Source organism: Phascolarctos cinereus, unplaced genomic scaffold (genome assembly GCF_003287225.1).
Source record: "Phascolarctos cinereus isolate Bilbo 61053 unplaced genomic scaffold, phaCin_HiC Scaffold_3;HRSCAF=262, whole genome shotgun sequence".
Taxonomy (NCBI): Eukaryota; Metazoa; Chordata; class Mammalia; order Diprotodontia; family Phascolarctidae; genus Phascolarctos; species Phascolarctos cinereus.
This window is the reverse complement of record NW_027555736.1, coordinates 117,046,666-117,063,577: the sequence shown is the minus strand read 5'-3', so window position 1 is coordinate 117,063,577 and position 16,912 is coordinate 117,046,666. Positions and strand designations below refer to the sequence as shown.

The following is a 16,912-nucleotide window of genomic DNA, read 5'->3' as shown; positions in this document are numbered from 1 at the left end:
AAAACTTTTTATTAGATATATGCATCGTGTACAGTTCTATCCTGTAGCTATCTGGGTCATATTCCTCCATGGATCTTACATCTCCTTGGCAACCTATATACCTTTTGATCTGGGTTTTCTAGGGTTTGTGCCTTAACCCTAAGAGGTAATTCCCTAGGGGGAATTTCAGTTGTACTAGAAAGTGAATATCAGAGAGGTATGTAGTCAGGTAGTATCCCTCAAGTCATAACTCACCAAAAGTACCTACAAGGTAGAGGCCAGCCTATATTATCTCTGTAACTCACTTCTCTCTCTCTCTCTGTCTCTCTCTCTCTCTCTCTCTCTCTCCTCTCTCTCTCTCTCTCTCTCTCTCTCTCTCCTTTAAAATCTAGAAAGGAAAATCAAACAATCAAATAATCAAATGCATCCCCTCTTAGATATCCTATAAGAATATAGTGAGGTGGCATTGAAATTCAACTCTGGTTAACCAATGATGAAATATACCCATAATTAAACATACAAGATCACAGGACTTAAAAATGAAAGGGACCTTAGAAGTCATCAAGTCCAACCCCAAAGTCCAATTTCAGGATGAGAAAATAGAAATGCAGAGCAGGCAAGTGACTTTCCCAGGATTACCCAACTCTTAAATGTCTGAGGTGGGATTCAAACCCAGTTCCTCAGTTCCCCTGACTAAATCCAATGTGATGGCCATGATGTCATTTATGACAAATCATTCCATTTTCATTTTTCTCCCTGTAATTTCCATGCCTCACCAAGACAAAAGCCCAGATTCCCTATGTTTCAGCATGTGCGTTCATAGGTAAAGTTTCATATGTGCATGTAAAAGATAGATGATGCATGCTTGCCAGAAGGAATGACACATACCATCGACACCTCTGCATCTGTTGGCCTCTTTGGAGGGTAGAAAAAGCAAAGTCCCAGCAGCAAGTTTCTGACACTACTGGGTTTTTCCTGTACTCCTTTTTTCAGGCACCTGATTGTGTTGAGTCACCACTTGACCAGTACTGACAATAATTTTCAGTTAGCCAAGACTTCCATCAGAGAGCTTGTTAAGTCTAGGTATGGGGCAGTGTTGATTTCTTCCTTTACTGCAGCTCCATTTTTTTTTCAGATTTTCAGAGCAGTGTGGATCTGCTATCTTCTAGCCCATAAGATGTATTGATGGGCCAGTCCCTTATAGAGTCATGGTAATGAAGTTAGATATCAATCTGGCCCACCTTGGATGGAAAGATAGAGGGGATTTAAGAGGACAACAACAGCTCCATAACTCTCAGTGATGACTTTTGTGCTGTATGATAGCCAAGCTACTGGCAATTAGATACAGCAAAGGTGGGTGTATGGAGTATTGGAGAAATAGGGAAAGTCATTTGGGCAAACTATTTTTATGGATAATACAACGCTGACTTCCAAGGACTATTGAAAGATGATCATTGACAAGCATTCTGTTACAGATTAATATTATTTTTTGCTCCTGCAGGAATGTGTGGGACTCTAATGTGCCTCTGTTCTTGAGCATAAAAATAAAAAAAAGCAACGGCCAAAATGGTGTCTTCTTTCAAATACAGGAATGAACAACCCCCACCAGCCCCAACAAATGGAAATTTTGGCTTCTGGATTTTAGTTGAACGTTAATTAAAAGTGCAAAAGAGAGCTGTTTCTATTTGGCTTTCATATATCATAGAACTGTTACCATGAAATAAAGAAACTGCCCTGCTGTGTGTGAGAGTCCTTCATGGTTCAAATTATCCATTTAAAGTGGAATACACAGTCAATATCAAAAAGGAGATGCCTCCTTAAGTGCTCATTAATCTCAATGAAGCCAAGAGACCTGATGTTATTGATACTTCTTATTGGGGAAAGATAAAAGGAATTTTTAAACATAACTAAGACCAGATTGGAAGGGGAAATTTACAGATTAACCTGAGAGTACAGGGTTTTCTAAATAATCATTCAAACAACTAGTATTGTCATGACTTTGTGGTTGCATTCAGGTCTGCCTATGTAAAAGTATAATGCAGTCAAGAGTTCTGGAGTATCACAAGACCTGGCTTCTCCAGTCCTGGCTCTGTCAGTAACTTACTGTAGGACTTTTACTCTCCGAGCCTGTTTACTCATTAGTAAACTGAGAATTTGAGAGTACATGATCTCAGAGGTCCCTTCCAGCCCTAAGATCACAGGATTCACTTGAATTGTTCAGTTATTTTGTTGTTGTTCCAGCATTTTGCAAGGAGGGCCCTTTGATTTTTCAAGAGAAATGTTTCCTAAATAGTACGGAATGCCACAATTCTTGTGATGATTTTAATTACATTTAATTACTGGCCTGATGGCCTAAAGACTATTTTCCTGTTTCTACTCTGTCCTTTCAATGGGCATACTCCTGGCGTGAAAACCTTCCCCAATGTATTATATCAGTGGGAATAACGGATGTAGATGGATTTCTGATCAAATATACATAGTGGGTTTGCACTTCACAACATTTTACTTGTTTGTGGAGATATGGCCAATGCGCTTTCATGTTTCAGAAAATTCATGGCATTTGTGGTGGAGGGAAGAGGGGTAAATGTACTTGGTGAAGTTGTAGTGAATGGATGGAACAGTTTGCTTTCTAACTGGGTGGCTGAGGGAGGAGGCAGTGTTAACTTGTTTAATGTCAGTATCAACTAGTTGCAAAACTAACATTAAAAGTACCAGGACTAACAAATGTCAACATGTTTTGTTTTGTTTTTTTAAACAATTCCAAGTACTTATGGGGGTTTTTTTGTTTGTTTTTTGTCCCTTTCACTTTTAGACTCAAGAGTCTTTAAACCCAAATAATTTAGAATACTGGATGGAAGATATTTATACTCCAGGCTATGATTCATTATTAAAACGTAAAGAGGCTGAATTCCGAAGAGCAAAAGTCTGCAAGATTGCTGCCTTAATTACGGCGGCTGCTTGCACAGTCATCTTGGTCATTGTAGTGCCCATTTGTACAATGAAGTCATGACTCCATGATGAGGACCGAGGACACTGGACTGTCTACTGTACATAATTCCAGATACCTCCTCCTGTATTTTCCCATCTTGTGGCAATACAACGACAATTTGTTGGAATAAATGTGCTATCATGGTGGTTCTTCTGTAAATGATGAAGATAATTTTCAAGAAAATCTACTTATAGAAAGAAATACACCTATTCAAGTCAATTCAGTCAAAATTTTTATGCATTTTTAGAAGTGCAACATTTTTCCTACCAAAACAATGCAACATTTTAACAGTACAACTAATTGAATTCCAAGCAAAAAAAAAAAAAAGGAAAAAAGAGATCATGCATTTGCCTCTTGTGATTTTTTTAATGAGGGTGGGCAGTAGCGATCGTGTTATATTGAAGACATTTGATACATGTCTTCTTGGGGAGACCAGGAGATATTAAAATGCAAAGAAATATGAATGTATTGTATTTTTACTTAGTCATATATCTATTGATTATCCAACAGAAGCAGGCTGCATATCCATAAAAGGACTTTATTTCCATATCGAAATTGCTAAAGGGCTCTTGATTATTCATTCTTGCCCTTCCACCTTCATTACCATCCATGTGCAAATTCTTTTCCACTTGGCAGATCTCCACTTTATTACGCTGTGCACCCCTCTTGCTTCTGCTCATTATTGATTTGTGAGAAGGGAGAATAGGTCAACTCAATCAGGGTCTGGCAGGAAAATTCATCCTGGAAATTTACTTGACTAAAGCACTGATCAGAGCAGACTGACACTTCCCCCCAAACACACACACACACACACACACACACACACATACACACACACATACATATATATATGTATATATATATATATATATACATATGTACACACTCAAAAAATGTGTTTAATAATGTCTAAAATGCTGTAATTACTTCCTTTTTTTTAAAGTAAGATTAGAACATTATGGATAGCAAAGGATGAAACTCCTTTCTTTTGCAGGGGCAATAAGCATCCATCTTGATAATATTCCTCCTACTTGGACACCTCACACCATTTTCCTTACTAATGTAATTTAGAGAGGTTGGAATATATCTTTCTGCCTCACAGGATAGAGATAACAGTTTACTTCTCATATTTTCACTGCATAAAATTTTGATAAAATGTATTATAAATATCAGCAATTTCAATTTTTTTCATATTGTTTTCAATGATTGCCCAATGGTATAATTCCATAATTGGGAACTGAGGTGTTTCTTCTGCCCTCTTCCTCTTCCAATTTCTGGAGACATGATTACAGTGCATTATATTTTCTGATAATTTACTTAAAAAATAACATAACTCTAGTATACAGAAAGCTCCTATCAGTATTTTATCTCTTATAATTTGGTGAATAATTTAATAATCTTAAGTGAAACAGTCTTTCTAAAACTCAGATTTCAAGTTACATAGTTTATGTTTTTTATATGAGGCAATTGGGGTTAAGTGACTTGCCCAGAGTCACACAGCTACTGAGTGGTATGTATCTGAGGCTGGATTTGAACTCAGGTCCTCCTGACTCCAGGGTTAGTGCTCTGTCCACTGCACCAACTAGCTGTCCCACAAGTTATATAGTTTAAAGGAAGACAAAGACTAAAAGAAGTTTTTAAAAATAGTTCTTTCCAATCACAATGGATTCTTACAATTTTTTTTTGTGTGGAGGATTGCCTATTTTTGTACCAATAGGAACTTAAATGCTCATCTTATAAAAACTCCAAAGTAACTATATGTAATTTCATGTGTTTAACTGCATATCTTGGATATGCCTTACATATGGTAGGAAGGTGCTCAGTGAATATTAAATCAATATATTAACACTTTAGAACTGGTTAATTTACTACATGGTTGAACTTTGTTTTAAGAAATAGCCATGTTAACTCTGTTTGCAAAGTCATATTGCTGGGCTTTCAGTTAGGCTATTGAAACCTTCATATATGAAGATAAGCATTTATGGATTGAAACTGAAAAGGATTAAAGTTCTGCCTATAAATAGAAATTGCCTAATTTTTAAATGCATCTCTTCAGTGTCTGAGGGTTGGAATATTTTAGTCTGAGCTGGACACAGTGAATAGTTTTGTTCTTCTCCAACCAAGGAGATCAATGTACTAGCTCCTGTTGAGACACAGAAATGGAAATAAACCATCAGGTATGATTTCCCCATCCCTCTTCACTCAGCTTTCAGCCTCAGGCCCACAAGTTTCTCCTTCCAAAATGAAGCCAGCATGGAGACAAGAACAGCCAGCAGCCTGCATTCTTGTTTTGTGGCTTCCAATTGAATAGAAAAGGCTACACCTATCTTCTGGGGCCATTTTTATGTCTCCTTGGCCAGGTGTAAGATCAACAGGAAAGGTGCCATTGCTTCTTTCTAGAAATTGAGCTCTTTTTTGCCCCCTCCTTGGGGCTGCCTGAAATCTATATGCACAGAGCAATGTGGCTATATGTCTCATACTTAGAGGCATAAAAGCCTGTGATAACATGTGCCTTCTCATGTGTGTTTGCCATGAGAGAAGCTAGAGAAAACTGGACTGATTATTTACTTCCAATATAACCTCTGAAAACAAAATTCAGTCCCATTGATAAATAATAGACAATTCCATACCTGTTAATTCCCCTATCATAGATTTAGAAAGCTAAAAGGGGATTATAGAAACCATCTTCACCTTCATTTTACCAATGAAGAAAATGAGGCTTGTAAAAGACTTGAGTTGTTCAAGGTCACTTAATAAATTTCAGAGCTCAGATTTGAATCCAGGTTCTCTGACTCCAAATTCAGCATGCTTTCACTGATTCACAGCATGGGGATGAGTGGTGTAGAAAAATCATAAGGAAAGGCTTCCTTCCTTATGAGAATGAAACATGAGAAGGGCTTCCATAGAGCACAAAGCCTTTTGGGATCAGATTAGATCAACCTGGCAAATATCACCAAAGCAAATATTCTTTTGTCAGGAGGTCATTACAGTCAGAGATCCACACTAATCTTAGCAACTGGGAGGAGGAGAGCCCCTGTATCTGTAGATGGTGGGTTCTGGGAACTTGGAATCTAGTGGAGATGAGGGAGGAGATCTGCTTTTGTCTTTCCCCAGACACAAAGCTTTCTCCTAGCACCACATTTTTTGGCTTGTGAGCTCTCCCAGGTTCTCCTCCATTCATTCCTTCATTTGCAGTGGAGTGAGGCCAGGACACTTTAGTCCTGTACAACACTGCTGAAGCCCATTCAGCATCCCTAAACTGAGATGCTCCCCTAGATGGCTACTCAGCAAGTCGGTGTGGTGTTCCTTGTCTCCTCTGCCATCCCTGTAGAGCAGGCACTGTACTCTCTGACACTTTTCTAAATGGCACAGTTAGTTCACTGTGCCTAAGGATTGATATCCTCATAGCAAAATTCATGTAATTCCAACCTCTCTCAATATTGGGTCACCTTTCTTGGATGTGCGTGTTAAGTGTTTTAAATAAATATCCAGATGCAATTGTATGAGTAATATATGCTAAAAACAGTTATTCTTAGCTAATGACTAAATTCATAATCATTTCCTCTTTCTTTGTAGATCTGTTTGATTTCAGTCGGTTTTTTGAACACAGCCTTGCAGATAAGCAAAAAATATTACCAACTCACAACTTTAAAAAACTCTTTTTTTCCTCCTTGCCTACACTCTCTTCTTTTTAGACTACACAGTCTGTGTAACAGAGTGTAATAAACAAAATTGGCATCTTTCCCTACTAGCTGGTCATAAATTATTAGTAGTTCAGGGCATGCTGCTATGGCTCTCTGCAAGGCTAGTTTAATAGATGTGCTTCAATTCCTAACTTACATGTTTCATGGCTTACCTGTAGCAGACTCCAACAAGCAAGGATTCTGTTAAGTGGTACAATAATTCATGAATATGTTGGAGTCCTAAATTTGACACATAGTAGGTTCATTGTGGACAAAACCAACCTACAAGAATATCGTGGTCAATCTTGTGAACTAATTACCAAACCAGTATATGCTGTATAATGTAATATGGAAACTTGTATAAAAAGGAAAAGATATTGGTAATCTTTGGTGTGATTGGAAAAAAGTGTATTAAACAATATTTAATATTTAAGTAATAATGAAAAATGCAATGAACTGTTTTTTTTTCTTATGCCTTATAAACAAATTGATATGTAAAGAATAAAGTGAACTTATAAGAATGAGGACTTTTAAGGAATGTACATCCTTTGGGAGGCAAGGACTGTCTTTTATATGTTATATACAGCACTAGGCACACTCTCAGTGCTTAATAAACATTATATAATACTAATAACTGAGCACATTTTTAGATCTTTTTCTTTCCAAATGGTGAGCATAAAATTTTGCTAATATACAATGGTCAGTTTGAAGTTATCATGTAAAATTTGCTTCTCCAAATAAAATAGCAAATAAACTTGAAAATTACAAACATTTTCCAGTGAGGTATTAATACACACATATTTTATTCTTTCATAACTTTCTTTTTCCCAGGGGCAACAAGGTATTCTCTTTGTTAGCTAAATAAATAACCCATATGGTTTTTCTCAGGGATCTAGCCAACGCTCACGTTTCTGAAATAATGAAGTGGAACATGATGAAAAAAGAATTAATAAAATTTTTGTCTTCAATTTCCAAGGTGTTACTGAACAGCTTTAACATCTCAGCTTTAACCATTAAAGAAAAGTTATTATTTTGCAAATTACCCTTTGCACATCATAAAAGGCAGATAACATTTTGTCATCTGGACATGTGAGTAATAATCATAAAGGATCCCAGTGTAGTTTGCAGAACCCTAAAACAAAGGTGTAAGGAAGCATCTTGGTTTTGTAGGAAAATTTCAGCAATTCAGACCTCACCAATACAGAATTACTTTAATTTGGATTTTATTGAATTTTGCCTTTGCAATATTTGTAAAAATTTGTTAAGGAAATAAATATGTAGAAAAAAAAGAAAAGAAATACATGAACGAGATCACAGGAGAGGTACTTAGCCTATATTTTTTCTATTAATGATTTCATTAATGTAGATAGTGTCTAGTGTGGAAACTCCCTCCACTGGTACAGATGGGAAGCAGAAGCTCATCTGTAATTTAGTTTTAGTAGAGTTTCCTGGAAGCACTGAGAAAGTATGTGACTATCTTAAGGTCTATTGCCCACTACTCCCCACATAGTCTGCATTCCAGCCTACCTGGCCTGCGTTCTATTCGTATATTTGAGAGGTTACCTGCCATGGCCCTTTTCCATACTCCTGTCTCTATGCCTGGAATACACTCCTTCCACACCTCTACCTCATAGAATTCCTAGTTTCCTTCAAAGCTCAAAATGAGTGCCACCTGCTACAGAAATTTTTTTTATCTCTACTCCCCCCCCCCCCCGCCACCTGGCAAGTTTTCTTCCCCCAAAAAAATTATCTTTTCTGTATTTTTGTATTTGATTTTTTTTATTTACATATTTTTCCTGAGATAAAATATCACCTTCTTGAAGAAAAGAAGTGTTTTGTTTCTGTCTCTATAGCTCTAGAACCTAGGGCAGTACCTGGCACAAAATGGGTGCTTAATAAATGTTTAATAAATGAATGGGCTTCTGAGCCCAAGGCCAGCTCCTAGCAACTTTGCCATGCTGCTTCCTCCTATTTAGGAGAATAAAAATTTTCAAGAATTTTTGAACCATCCTAAATAATATCTCTTAAGATTCTAGGAGTGGAAAAGGCTTTACAGATAACTTAGTCTAATCCCCTCATTTTATGGATCAAGAAATGAGGCTCAGAGAGGCAACGTAACAATCACATGTTATTTTTCCCCCTAATCTAATGTATGCCCTCTGAGGCTCATCACTTGACAACATTTTGATAATCCACTTCAAATTACTAAATCAACTCAGAAGTAAAAAGTTGCATTTCTTTTCAAAGTGTGCTCTAATTTAAACAGACCCAAAATTTAAGGAAGCTTTCCCTCAGTAATTCAAAATGCATAAAATTTGACCATGCTTGTGATTTAATTTGCATCTGAATAATTCTACCTTTTGATTTATTTTTAAAACAAATACATTTTTTAAAAAAATGAGTCTGAGTAACATGATTTTACAATTTTGCCCAAAAGATAGCAATGCCGCAATACATTGATAATGTGCAAGCAGCAGCAATGAGGGAAAGAACATCAAAGATAATATGATTTTTTAAAAAAAAGACCCTATTTCAGGCCTTTGGAATTCCATTACTTTAAAGTAAGGCCTTTTGAAGTCTTCAAATTAACTTCAGCTGGGAGTAGCTACATCTTTAGAAAATTCCTGAAAGATTCATTAAAGGGGTAGCATAAATTTATTGTTAGGAATCAACTGTGCAGTCACAGTTAATTGCAAATCAGAGTTTCCTTCCATTTGCAAAGCAATGCATTCAACAAATTGCTTACTGGGTCACCCATTAATAGCAGAAATATAAATGGTATTTCCCACTGACTGCTCATGATTATTTTGTATCCATTGTACAAATCCAATCATAGTAAAGGATTAAAGGATTAAAACTGCGTAATACTACTTTTATTAAGAGGGTACAATACAATATGGGGACACTTGGAAATAACTGGGAGTCAGCATTATAGGCATAGAGCTGAAGAGACATTAAAAGTCATCCAAACCAAATCCCTCATTTGATAGATGAGGAAACTGAGGGCCTGCTAGATGTAGGCTTACTTGCTCAAGCCATGTTCAAGCTACTCAGAAGGTAAGGGATGTTTTACCTTTCAGAGGCTAGTCTTTTTCTGGAGGTTCAGGGGTTTCAGGATTTGCTTCACAGAAGTCACTGGTGTTCCTAACTCAGCCAGGGCCTACATCTACTGTTAGCACTGATTCCTACCACACTGAAACCATTTAAAAGCCTAGAAGCTAAAGTAGGAAACTATGCTGGCTTATGTTCCTGCTTTCTTTCTTGTTCTTACCATGATTTCTAGATATGTAATGGGGTGTATGGGACGTTCAGGGAGGACTAGCACCTCTGATGTGAAGGCCCTTTTCTGGGTTGCTCATTCACCGCAAGTGTCTACCTTTCACCCAACTCTCTCCTGTGGCTCCAAGAAACTCCAGCATATGCAGCAGCCACACCCCAGTATACCATCTTGGCAGACAGGCTAAACCATATAAGAATAAGCAATGGGCCCCAAACCCATTGGTGAGTTAGGGGGATGTCTACCCCAAGCACATGAAGACATCCCCCAGTGAAATGGGCAGGGGAGAACACTTTGCTGCAATGGCCATGAAGGTGTCTGAAGCAGATGCTGTGGAGCCCTTAGAACTTGGTCAGAAACTGAAGATGCCAAGGTCATCTGTGTCCTGCCACTGGACTTCAATGACTCAGGAAGACAGAGTGAGGCTGACAATTTTATGCAACTTTCCTTCACTTGAATCCAATTCACACGCAAGTCAAAAAAGAAACTGAAGTCCAGAGAAGTTAAATACCTTCCCTAAGGCCAGGTCATAAATGACAGAGCCAGGGTTTGAACACATGTCTTCTGACTCCAAATGAAACATAATTTCCCCTGTGCCAGGTTGCCTTTCTAACTCGAGGTGCCCTTGTGAAGGACTAATCAATCAGGTAGATAGAAAACTCTTACAAAATGCCTAACACTGTGTTAGGCACCTTAGAAAATACTGATGAAGAAGGTCCTTGCTCTTCCAGAGATAAAAAGTTTAACTGGGAGAGGTAGAGCAGGAGTGCATAATACCACCATCAACCATAATGACAACCATTTATTAAGTGCCTACTATGTACCAGGAATGTCCAAGTAATGGAAATAAAAACAGTAATAGTTACCATTTATATGAAGGTCTGCAAAGTGCTTACAAGTATCTTTTATCCTTATGACAATTTGGGGAGGTAGGTGTTACTATTATCCCTTTTCCACAAATGAGAAAAGTGAGACAAACAGAGCTTAAAGGACTTTCCTGGAGTTAAACAGCTAGTAAATGCTGAGAATGGCTTTGAATTCAGATCTCCCTGACTCTAGGCTCAGTTTGCAATCCACTGTGCCATCTTAGCTGCCTACAAAGAAAGACAAAACACAGACCCTGCTCTCAAGAAGGTCACAGTCTAATGGAGTCAAAAATCAGTTTTCCCACTTCCAAGTCTAGTTTTCTTCTCTCTATGTTGCTCATCATGCCAAAGTAAATTGGAAAAATAAAAAGGAAGGAATGGATTATATTAGGGATATATGAGTATGCGGGACTATTTCTGTGTCAAAAAATTTCGCTATCTAATGGGGAAGACAACATGAAAACAATTACATATAAACGAGATGTAGGCAGGATACATTTCAGAGAGAAGGCATTAAGGTTAAGATTAAGAAAGACTTCTTGAAGCAGATGGAATTTTAGGAGCCATGCCTCAGACACCTTGGAAATTGGCACCAACAGAAGGGAGCGCAAGGATTAGAGGTAACACATGGCTAAGAACCTTGCTTTTAAGGGTTACTGTTGTTGTTGAGTTGTTTTTCAATAATACCTGATTCTTCATGACCCCATTTGGGGTTTTCTTGGCAAAGATAATGGAATGGCTTACCGTTTCCTTCTCCAGCTCATTTTACCAATGAGGAAACTGAGGCAAACAGGGTTAAGTGACTTGCCCAGGGTCTCACAGGTAGTAAGTATCTGAAGTGTGATTTGAACTCATGATGATGAGTCTTCCTGACTCTTGGACAGCACTCTATCCACTGCACCACCTAGCTGCCCCAGTCTTAAGTGACTGAGGTATAAATGTAAAAGCCCAGATTTTAAGGGTCACAGAGCTGAAAATTCAGATTCATGAGAACCAAGATTTAATTTTAGAGGAGAACTAGCAGCAAGACTGCCTTTATTATGAGCCAGAATATAACTGAGATCCTTCTCTATGACCTAGGGCTGTGTTTTAGCCTCATATATAGGAGGAGGGGAGGGTTCCTATTGGGGCTAAATAGTCAAAACTTCCAGGTTTAAAGGGGTATGTGAGCCCTTATATATTATAGACCACTACATATTCTCTGGTTAGCTTTTAGGAGGTTTTTGGGTTTTCTTACTCTAGTCTTTATAATAAAAGGGTCTTTTTGTTCCTTATGGTCCTTTTGAGAACTAGAAGGCTTGAAACCAGAATCCCCTTTGGGAAAACTTGGGTGGCTGTGGAGATTTCATAAATGCTGGTTGACTGATCAACTGCATGTCTTAGACTGATACAACAGTGACACAGAAAAAAAAAGCATAATTGGATATACGCTAAAATTAAGTTTACTTAAATAGTACATAACACTGAATTTCAATCCCAGATTCCACATGTTGAAAGTCACACATATTTCTCAACACTAAATTTGAATACAATAAATAGAATCTAGCTTTTAACTATGATCTTTCTAGTGAAACTAAAAATCAGCATCTTCCTAGAAAATCAAGGGAGAGATACGATTCAGGAACAAAGAACAGTTTTCTCTGAGTGTCTGTTCTCTTATAAATAAGAGGCTGCAGGGTTAAGTGTTTAAAACTTTTAGATGAGGAAATGTGAAAGGGCTACTGTTTGCTTCGACTAGCTTTTTTTAATAGGTCAGGAAAAGCTAATAATTGCATAAAGCTTCGTTTTCTCTCCAAGGGCTTGGATTAAACAGCCCCTCTGCAGAGGCTTCTACTCCTGGTTTGTCTGATCACTTCCTTCTATCTGTGACTCTAGTAGGACACATTTTCCATGCTTTATCACGTGTCTTATCCAAGGACATTTTACCTATAATTGAGGAATCAACAAGTTCAACCCTCTCATTTTATGGGTAATAATAGCTAGCATTTATAAAGTGTTTTAAGGTTTGCAAAGCACTTTGCAAATATTCTGTTTTCACCCTGGGAAGTAGGTGTTATTATTGTCCCCATTTTACAAATGAGGGAACTGAGGCAGACAGAGGTTGAATGACTTGCCCAAGACCTCATACCTCATAAGTATCTAAGGCTGAATTTCAGCTCAGGTTTTGTTGCCTACAGGGCCAGCACTCTATAAACTTCAATCACCTAGTTGCCTCTTTGATAAGAAATGGAAGTCTAAAGATCTAAGGCAACTTGTCCAGAGTCACAAGGCTATTCAGGTGGCAAGTTACATCAACTCTGTGGGCCTCAGTTTCCTTATCTGTAAAATGAGATTAAACAAAATTATTTTTGAGGTTTACTTCTAGTTTTAAAACTTTGATTCAGTGGAAGAATTAGGACTTCTTTCATGTTCTTTCTATGATTCTGCATTGCCATATTTTTAGTGGTTCTCTTTAGATTCCTTAATTAGCGATATATATTCATAAATCTCTAAGGAAAAAAAGTATTGTAGTTCAGGATCTAGTTAACATGGTCATCGTTTTCCTTTCAGGGAAGTTTCCATGGTTGTTTTGTTGTAGTTGTTCAGTCATGTCCAACTCATCATGACCTCGTTTAAAGTTTTTTTGGCAAAGATACTGGAGTGGTTGCTATTTCCTCCTCCAACTCATTTTGTAGATGAAGAAACGAAGGCAAACAGGATTGAGTGACTTGCCCAGAGTCACAGAGCTAGTAAGTGTCTGAGGCCGGGTTTTATTATGAGTTTTCACAAAGATGAGTTTTCCTGATTCCAGTCCAGCATGCGATCCACTGTACCACCTAGCTGCTCTTCTATGTTTTGGTTAACATTATTAATGAATACTATAGAACTCTGATGCTAATATTCTTCTCCAATGCCTCATCACAGTATGAGTTTCCCCAGGTTTTCAAAGGCTATGCTGCTGTTGTGCTCTGTCAAGCACTATTAAATTGGTAAGGCTTCAAATACTGACTAGTTATGCCTGCCCTATATGTGTGTAGTCAGACTAGAATACTTTGGCTGACAATCAGTGATAAACATTTGGGCCACATTAATTCATTAAATAGTATTAAGGCCTGGAGTGATCATGATTTTCATCAGAGAGTGTGTGCATTCCCATCACAAATCCTGCAAGTATTTTTTTTTAGGCAATTGGGGTTAAGTGACTTGCCCAGGGTCACACAGAAATCCTGCAAGTATTAAAGAAAGTATTTTAAAACATCCACTGTCACCCAGACAATTCCAGCATGTATGGCAAAGGCATTCTACCCACCTCGATTAATGTAATATAATCATGTAATGGCATGATGAAATTTTAAACAGTGATTAAAATTATGACCAATGTCTTGTGATCTCTTTATGAGGTCTGAGCTTCTTTGATTGGGTCAAGAAGGAAATAGTTGATTGGCTAACCAAATAAGGTAACAAGGTCTCTGGGGGCTTTAAATAGTTGGAATAATTGCAGTGGAGGTCAGTCCAGTCATGAAGCAGTCAAGTAGCAACGGATTCCAGGCTCAAAAGTTCCTTGAGGATTTGAAGACACCTGGGCCTGTGCCAGAAGATAGTTAGGAACTGGGAGGGAGGAAGGAATATTACACCTCCCCTTCCCCAACTCCTGAAGCTGACCATGACATTGAAGAGACAGCACCAGTAGCAGGCAATACATCCAGCCAGGGGCAGAGAAAGGCACACCAAAGACAAACCAGGATTTCTTTATGGATAGTGATACGTAGACTGTCCTTGAGATTATTTAGCATGAGACTAGGAAAGACATTCTAAAAGAATGATGTTGAACCTTCCCAAGTCACGAGAAAACTAACAAGAATATGGGACTGTGGACTTTGCCCAAAGTATTCCAGCTAATTTGTGGGGTGCAACATATGTTTAATGGCGGAGATGGGAGAGGTAGAGAGTGTAGGATAGGAATCCATCGCCACCCCCAATTAATAACAGAAGGCCAAAACTTTTCAGTTAAGCCAGTCAAATAAATATGAACTGGTGTGAATAAATCCTTAAGCTATTTGAAAGAATTTTGGGTCAGTGGATAAAAGCATGTGATACCACTTAGGAATTATCTTGTGAATCATTGAAGAAAATCAATCACGCCCCATTGGGGCTATATTAAAAACAGCAAACTAGTTCAAAGTCAGTCAATTGAGTGGTAGTCAAATCTAGCAGCGAATGATTACTGACAGAGAACAAGAGCAGGTGAGATTATTTTTCTCTTTCTTCTTTTCTCCACCCTTCCTCCTCACCTCAAGACTGAGAAGGTAACTGCTTTGCGAACTTCAAAAGGCCAGATGTTCTAGAGTTCCCTTCAGAGTCAATAGCAGTGGTCCTAAAACAGCTGAAGCTGATGGGAGCACCTGCATCACCAGCTGAGAATCATAATTAGGATAAACCAGATGCCCTTAAGAAAAGGAAGACTCAGGACTCCACAAGGGTGTTGATTCTTGGCAGAGAGATGCAGCTAAGTGGAATTTTGTGAAGATTCCAAGAAGAAAGAAAAGGACATCCGGTACTCATCAGAGAAGTTCATATGCTAGCTATGTTGTTCCCAGGGACCTTCCTTGCACCAGGGAAAAGTGTGCCCCTGGTTTAGAGGAATGTTTCCGTACCAACTGCCTTTATTACAGCTGTTTAGTAAATACATTTTTGAACATCATGGTTATAATGCCCCTACCACCTCAATTTGGATTAGATGTTAGATGAAATGTGGCCCTCACAAGTCATTGAATATTTAACAGAAAATTTAACTTGCCCTAACACAGCAAGGATATACAACTTAGTTTTCTCTGGCTCCAGGTCCCGTAGTCTCCATATGGCGACATATCTGGTCATCAGGACATCAGGTATGGTAACTCATGTGGTTTTTGACACCAAGTCTTAGAGACCTAGACTTCACATAGCTGTGATTTTTTTATGCCCTCAGGTAACCAAATTGCTGCATCAGGGGAGTCAGGGTCAATCAGAATCAGGCAACAGCTTTAAGTAAAACCTTCCCATGTTGTGGGTGGAATGAAAGAAGTTGGATCAGAAAAAAAGCTGATCTTATCACATTTTCTAAAAGCTAACTAATTCTGATGATATTGGGGAGCACATTGGTGAGAACTTGTGACAGTATTAAGAGATCTTCATTCACCCTTAGGAGTACCACTAGGACTTTGAGAATGCTGTAGTAGCAGCTCTCTGGGGACTAGGCCAATATGAATGGGATTTAAGGATATAGCTTCAGACTACTGTTATGCTAGTAAAACTTCCTACTTATAGCTAGGGCTCACTATTTGTTCAATATTAAACAAGAAATTATTAAACTCCTACTATGTTCCAGGCATTGGACATACAAAGATAAAAAGAAGAGTCCTTGTCCTCATGTAGGTTACATTCTTTTGAAGGAAATAACATGTTGATAGAAAATTCAGTATAAAATATATAGAAAGCAATTTCCAGGAAGATGTTGGCAATTGGGGGATGACTCAGGTAGGCTTCTTGTAGGAGGTGTAATTTGGGTAAAGTATGAGGGAATATAGCAAATCTGTGAGATGGTGGTGATGTGCAAGGAATTGTGATTTTCATATGAATTGATATGGTATGTGTAATAAATATACTAATAATTTAGATTTCTCAGAGCTGCCTTTTCTGGCTTGGGAGTCAGAAACTCACAACACAGCTTGAAATGATCAATTGGACCTTTGACAGTGTTCTTACCATCACTAATTCCTGTGCCTATATACCTTAAGTGAAGCAAATCAAAGATTGTAGAACCTGTTCCTGTCACAGAACTCTGATTCTATGCCCCACCAAGTAATCACAACCCCCAAGACTTGCTCAGCTATGGTTATTCACAGGTTAGAAACTGGTTTTGTCCAGAGTACATTTAAAATTCTGTTAACAGTGAGGAGGAGGTGAGTTCCAGACATGGGGAGCATTGATCATGTAAGGAAAAAAAGCAAGCAACACAGTTTGTTTAGAATGCGATGTAAAAAAAGTAATGTGCTATAAACCTAAAAAAGTGGTCTGAGACTAGATTATAAAGGGTTTTAAAAGCCAAACAGAAGGGTTTATAGTTTAACTAATTAGCAAGCGGGAGCTACTGGAGTTT

General features: G+C 38.0%; 1 protein-coding gene across 1 annotated transcript in view; it reads left to right on the top strand.

Moving 5' to 3' along the window:
- The window catches only part of MINAR1 (membrane integral NOTCH2 associated receptor 1), a 41,214-nt gene extending 37,411 nt beyond the window's left edge, over positions 1–3,803 (top strand). Inside the window, exon 5 of the mRNA XM_020965703.2 lies at positions 2,792–3,803. Within this exon, the coding sequence (XP_020821362.1) occupies positions 2,792–2,989 (198 nt within the window). The 3' untranslated portion in view covers positions 2,990–3,803. The remainder of the gene's footprint in view (positions 1–2,791) is intronic.
- The last annotated feature ends 13,109 nt before the right edge of the window (positions 3,804–16,912 follow it).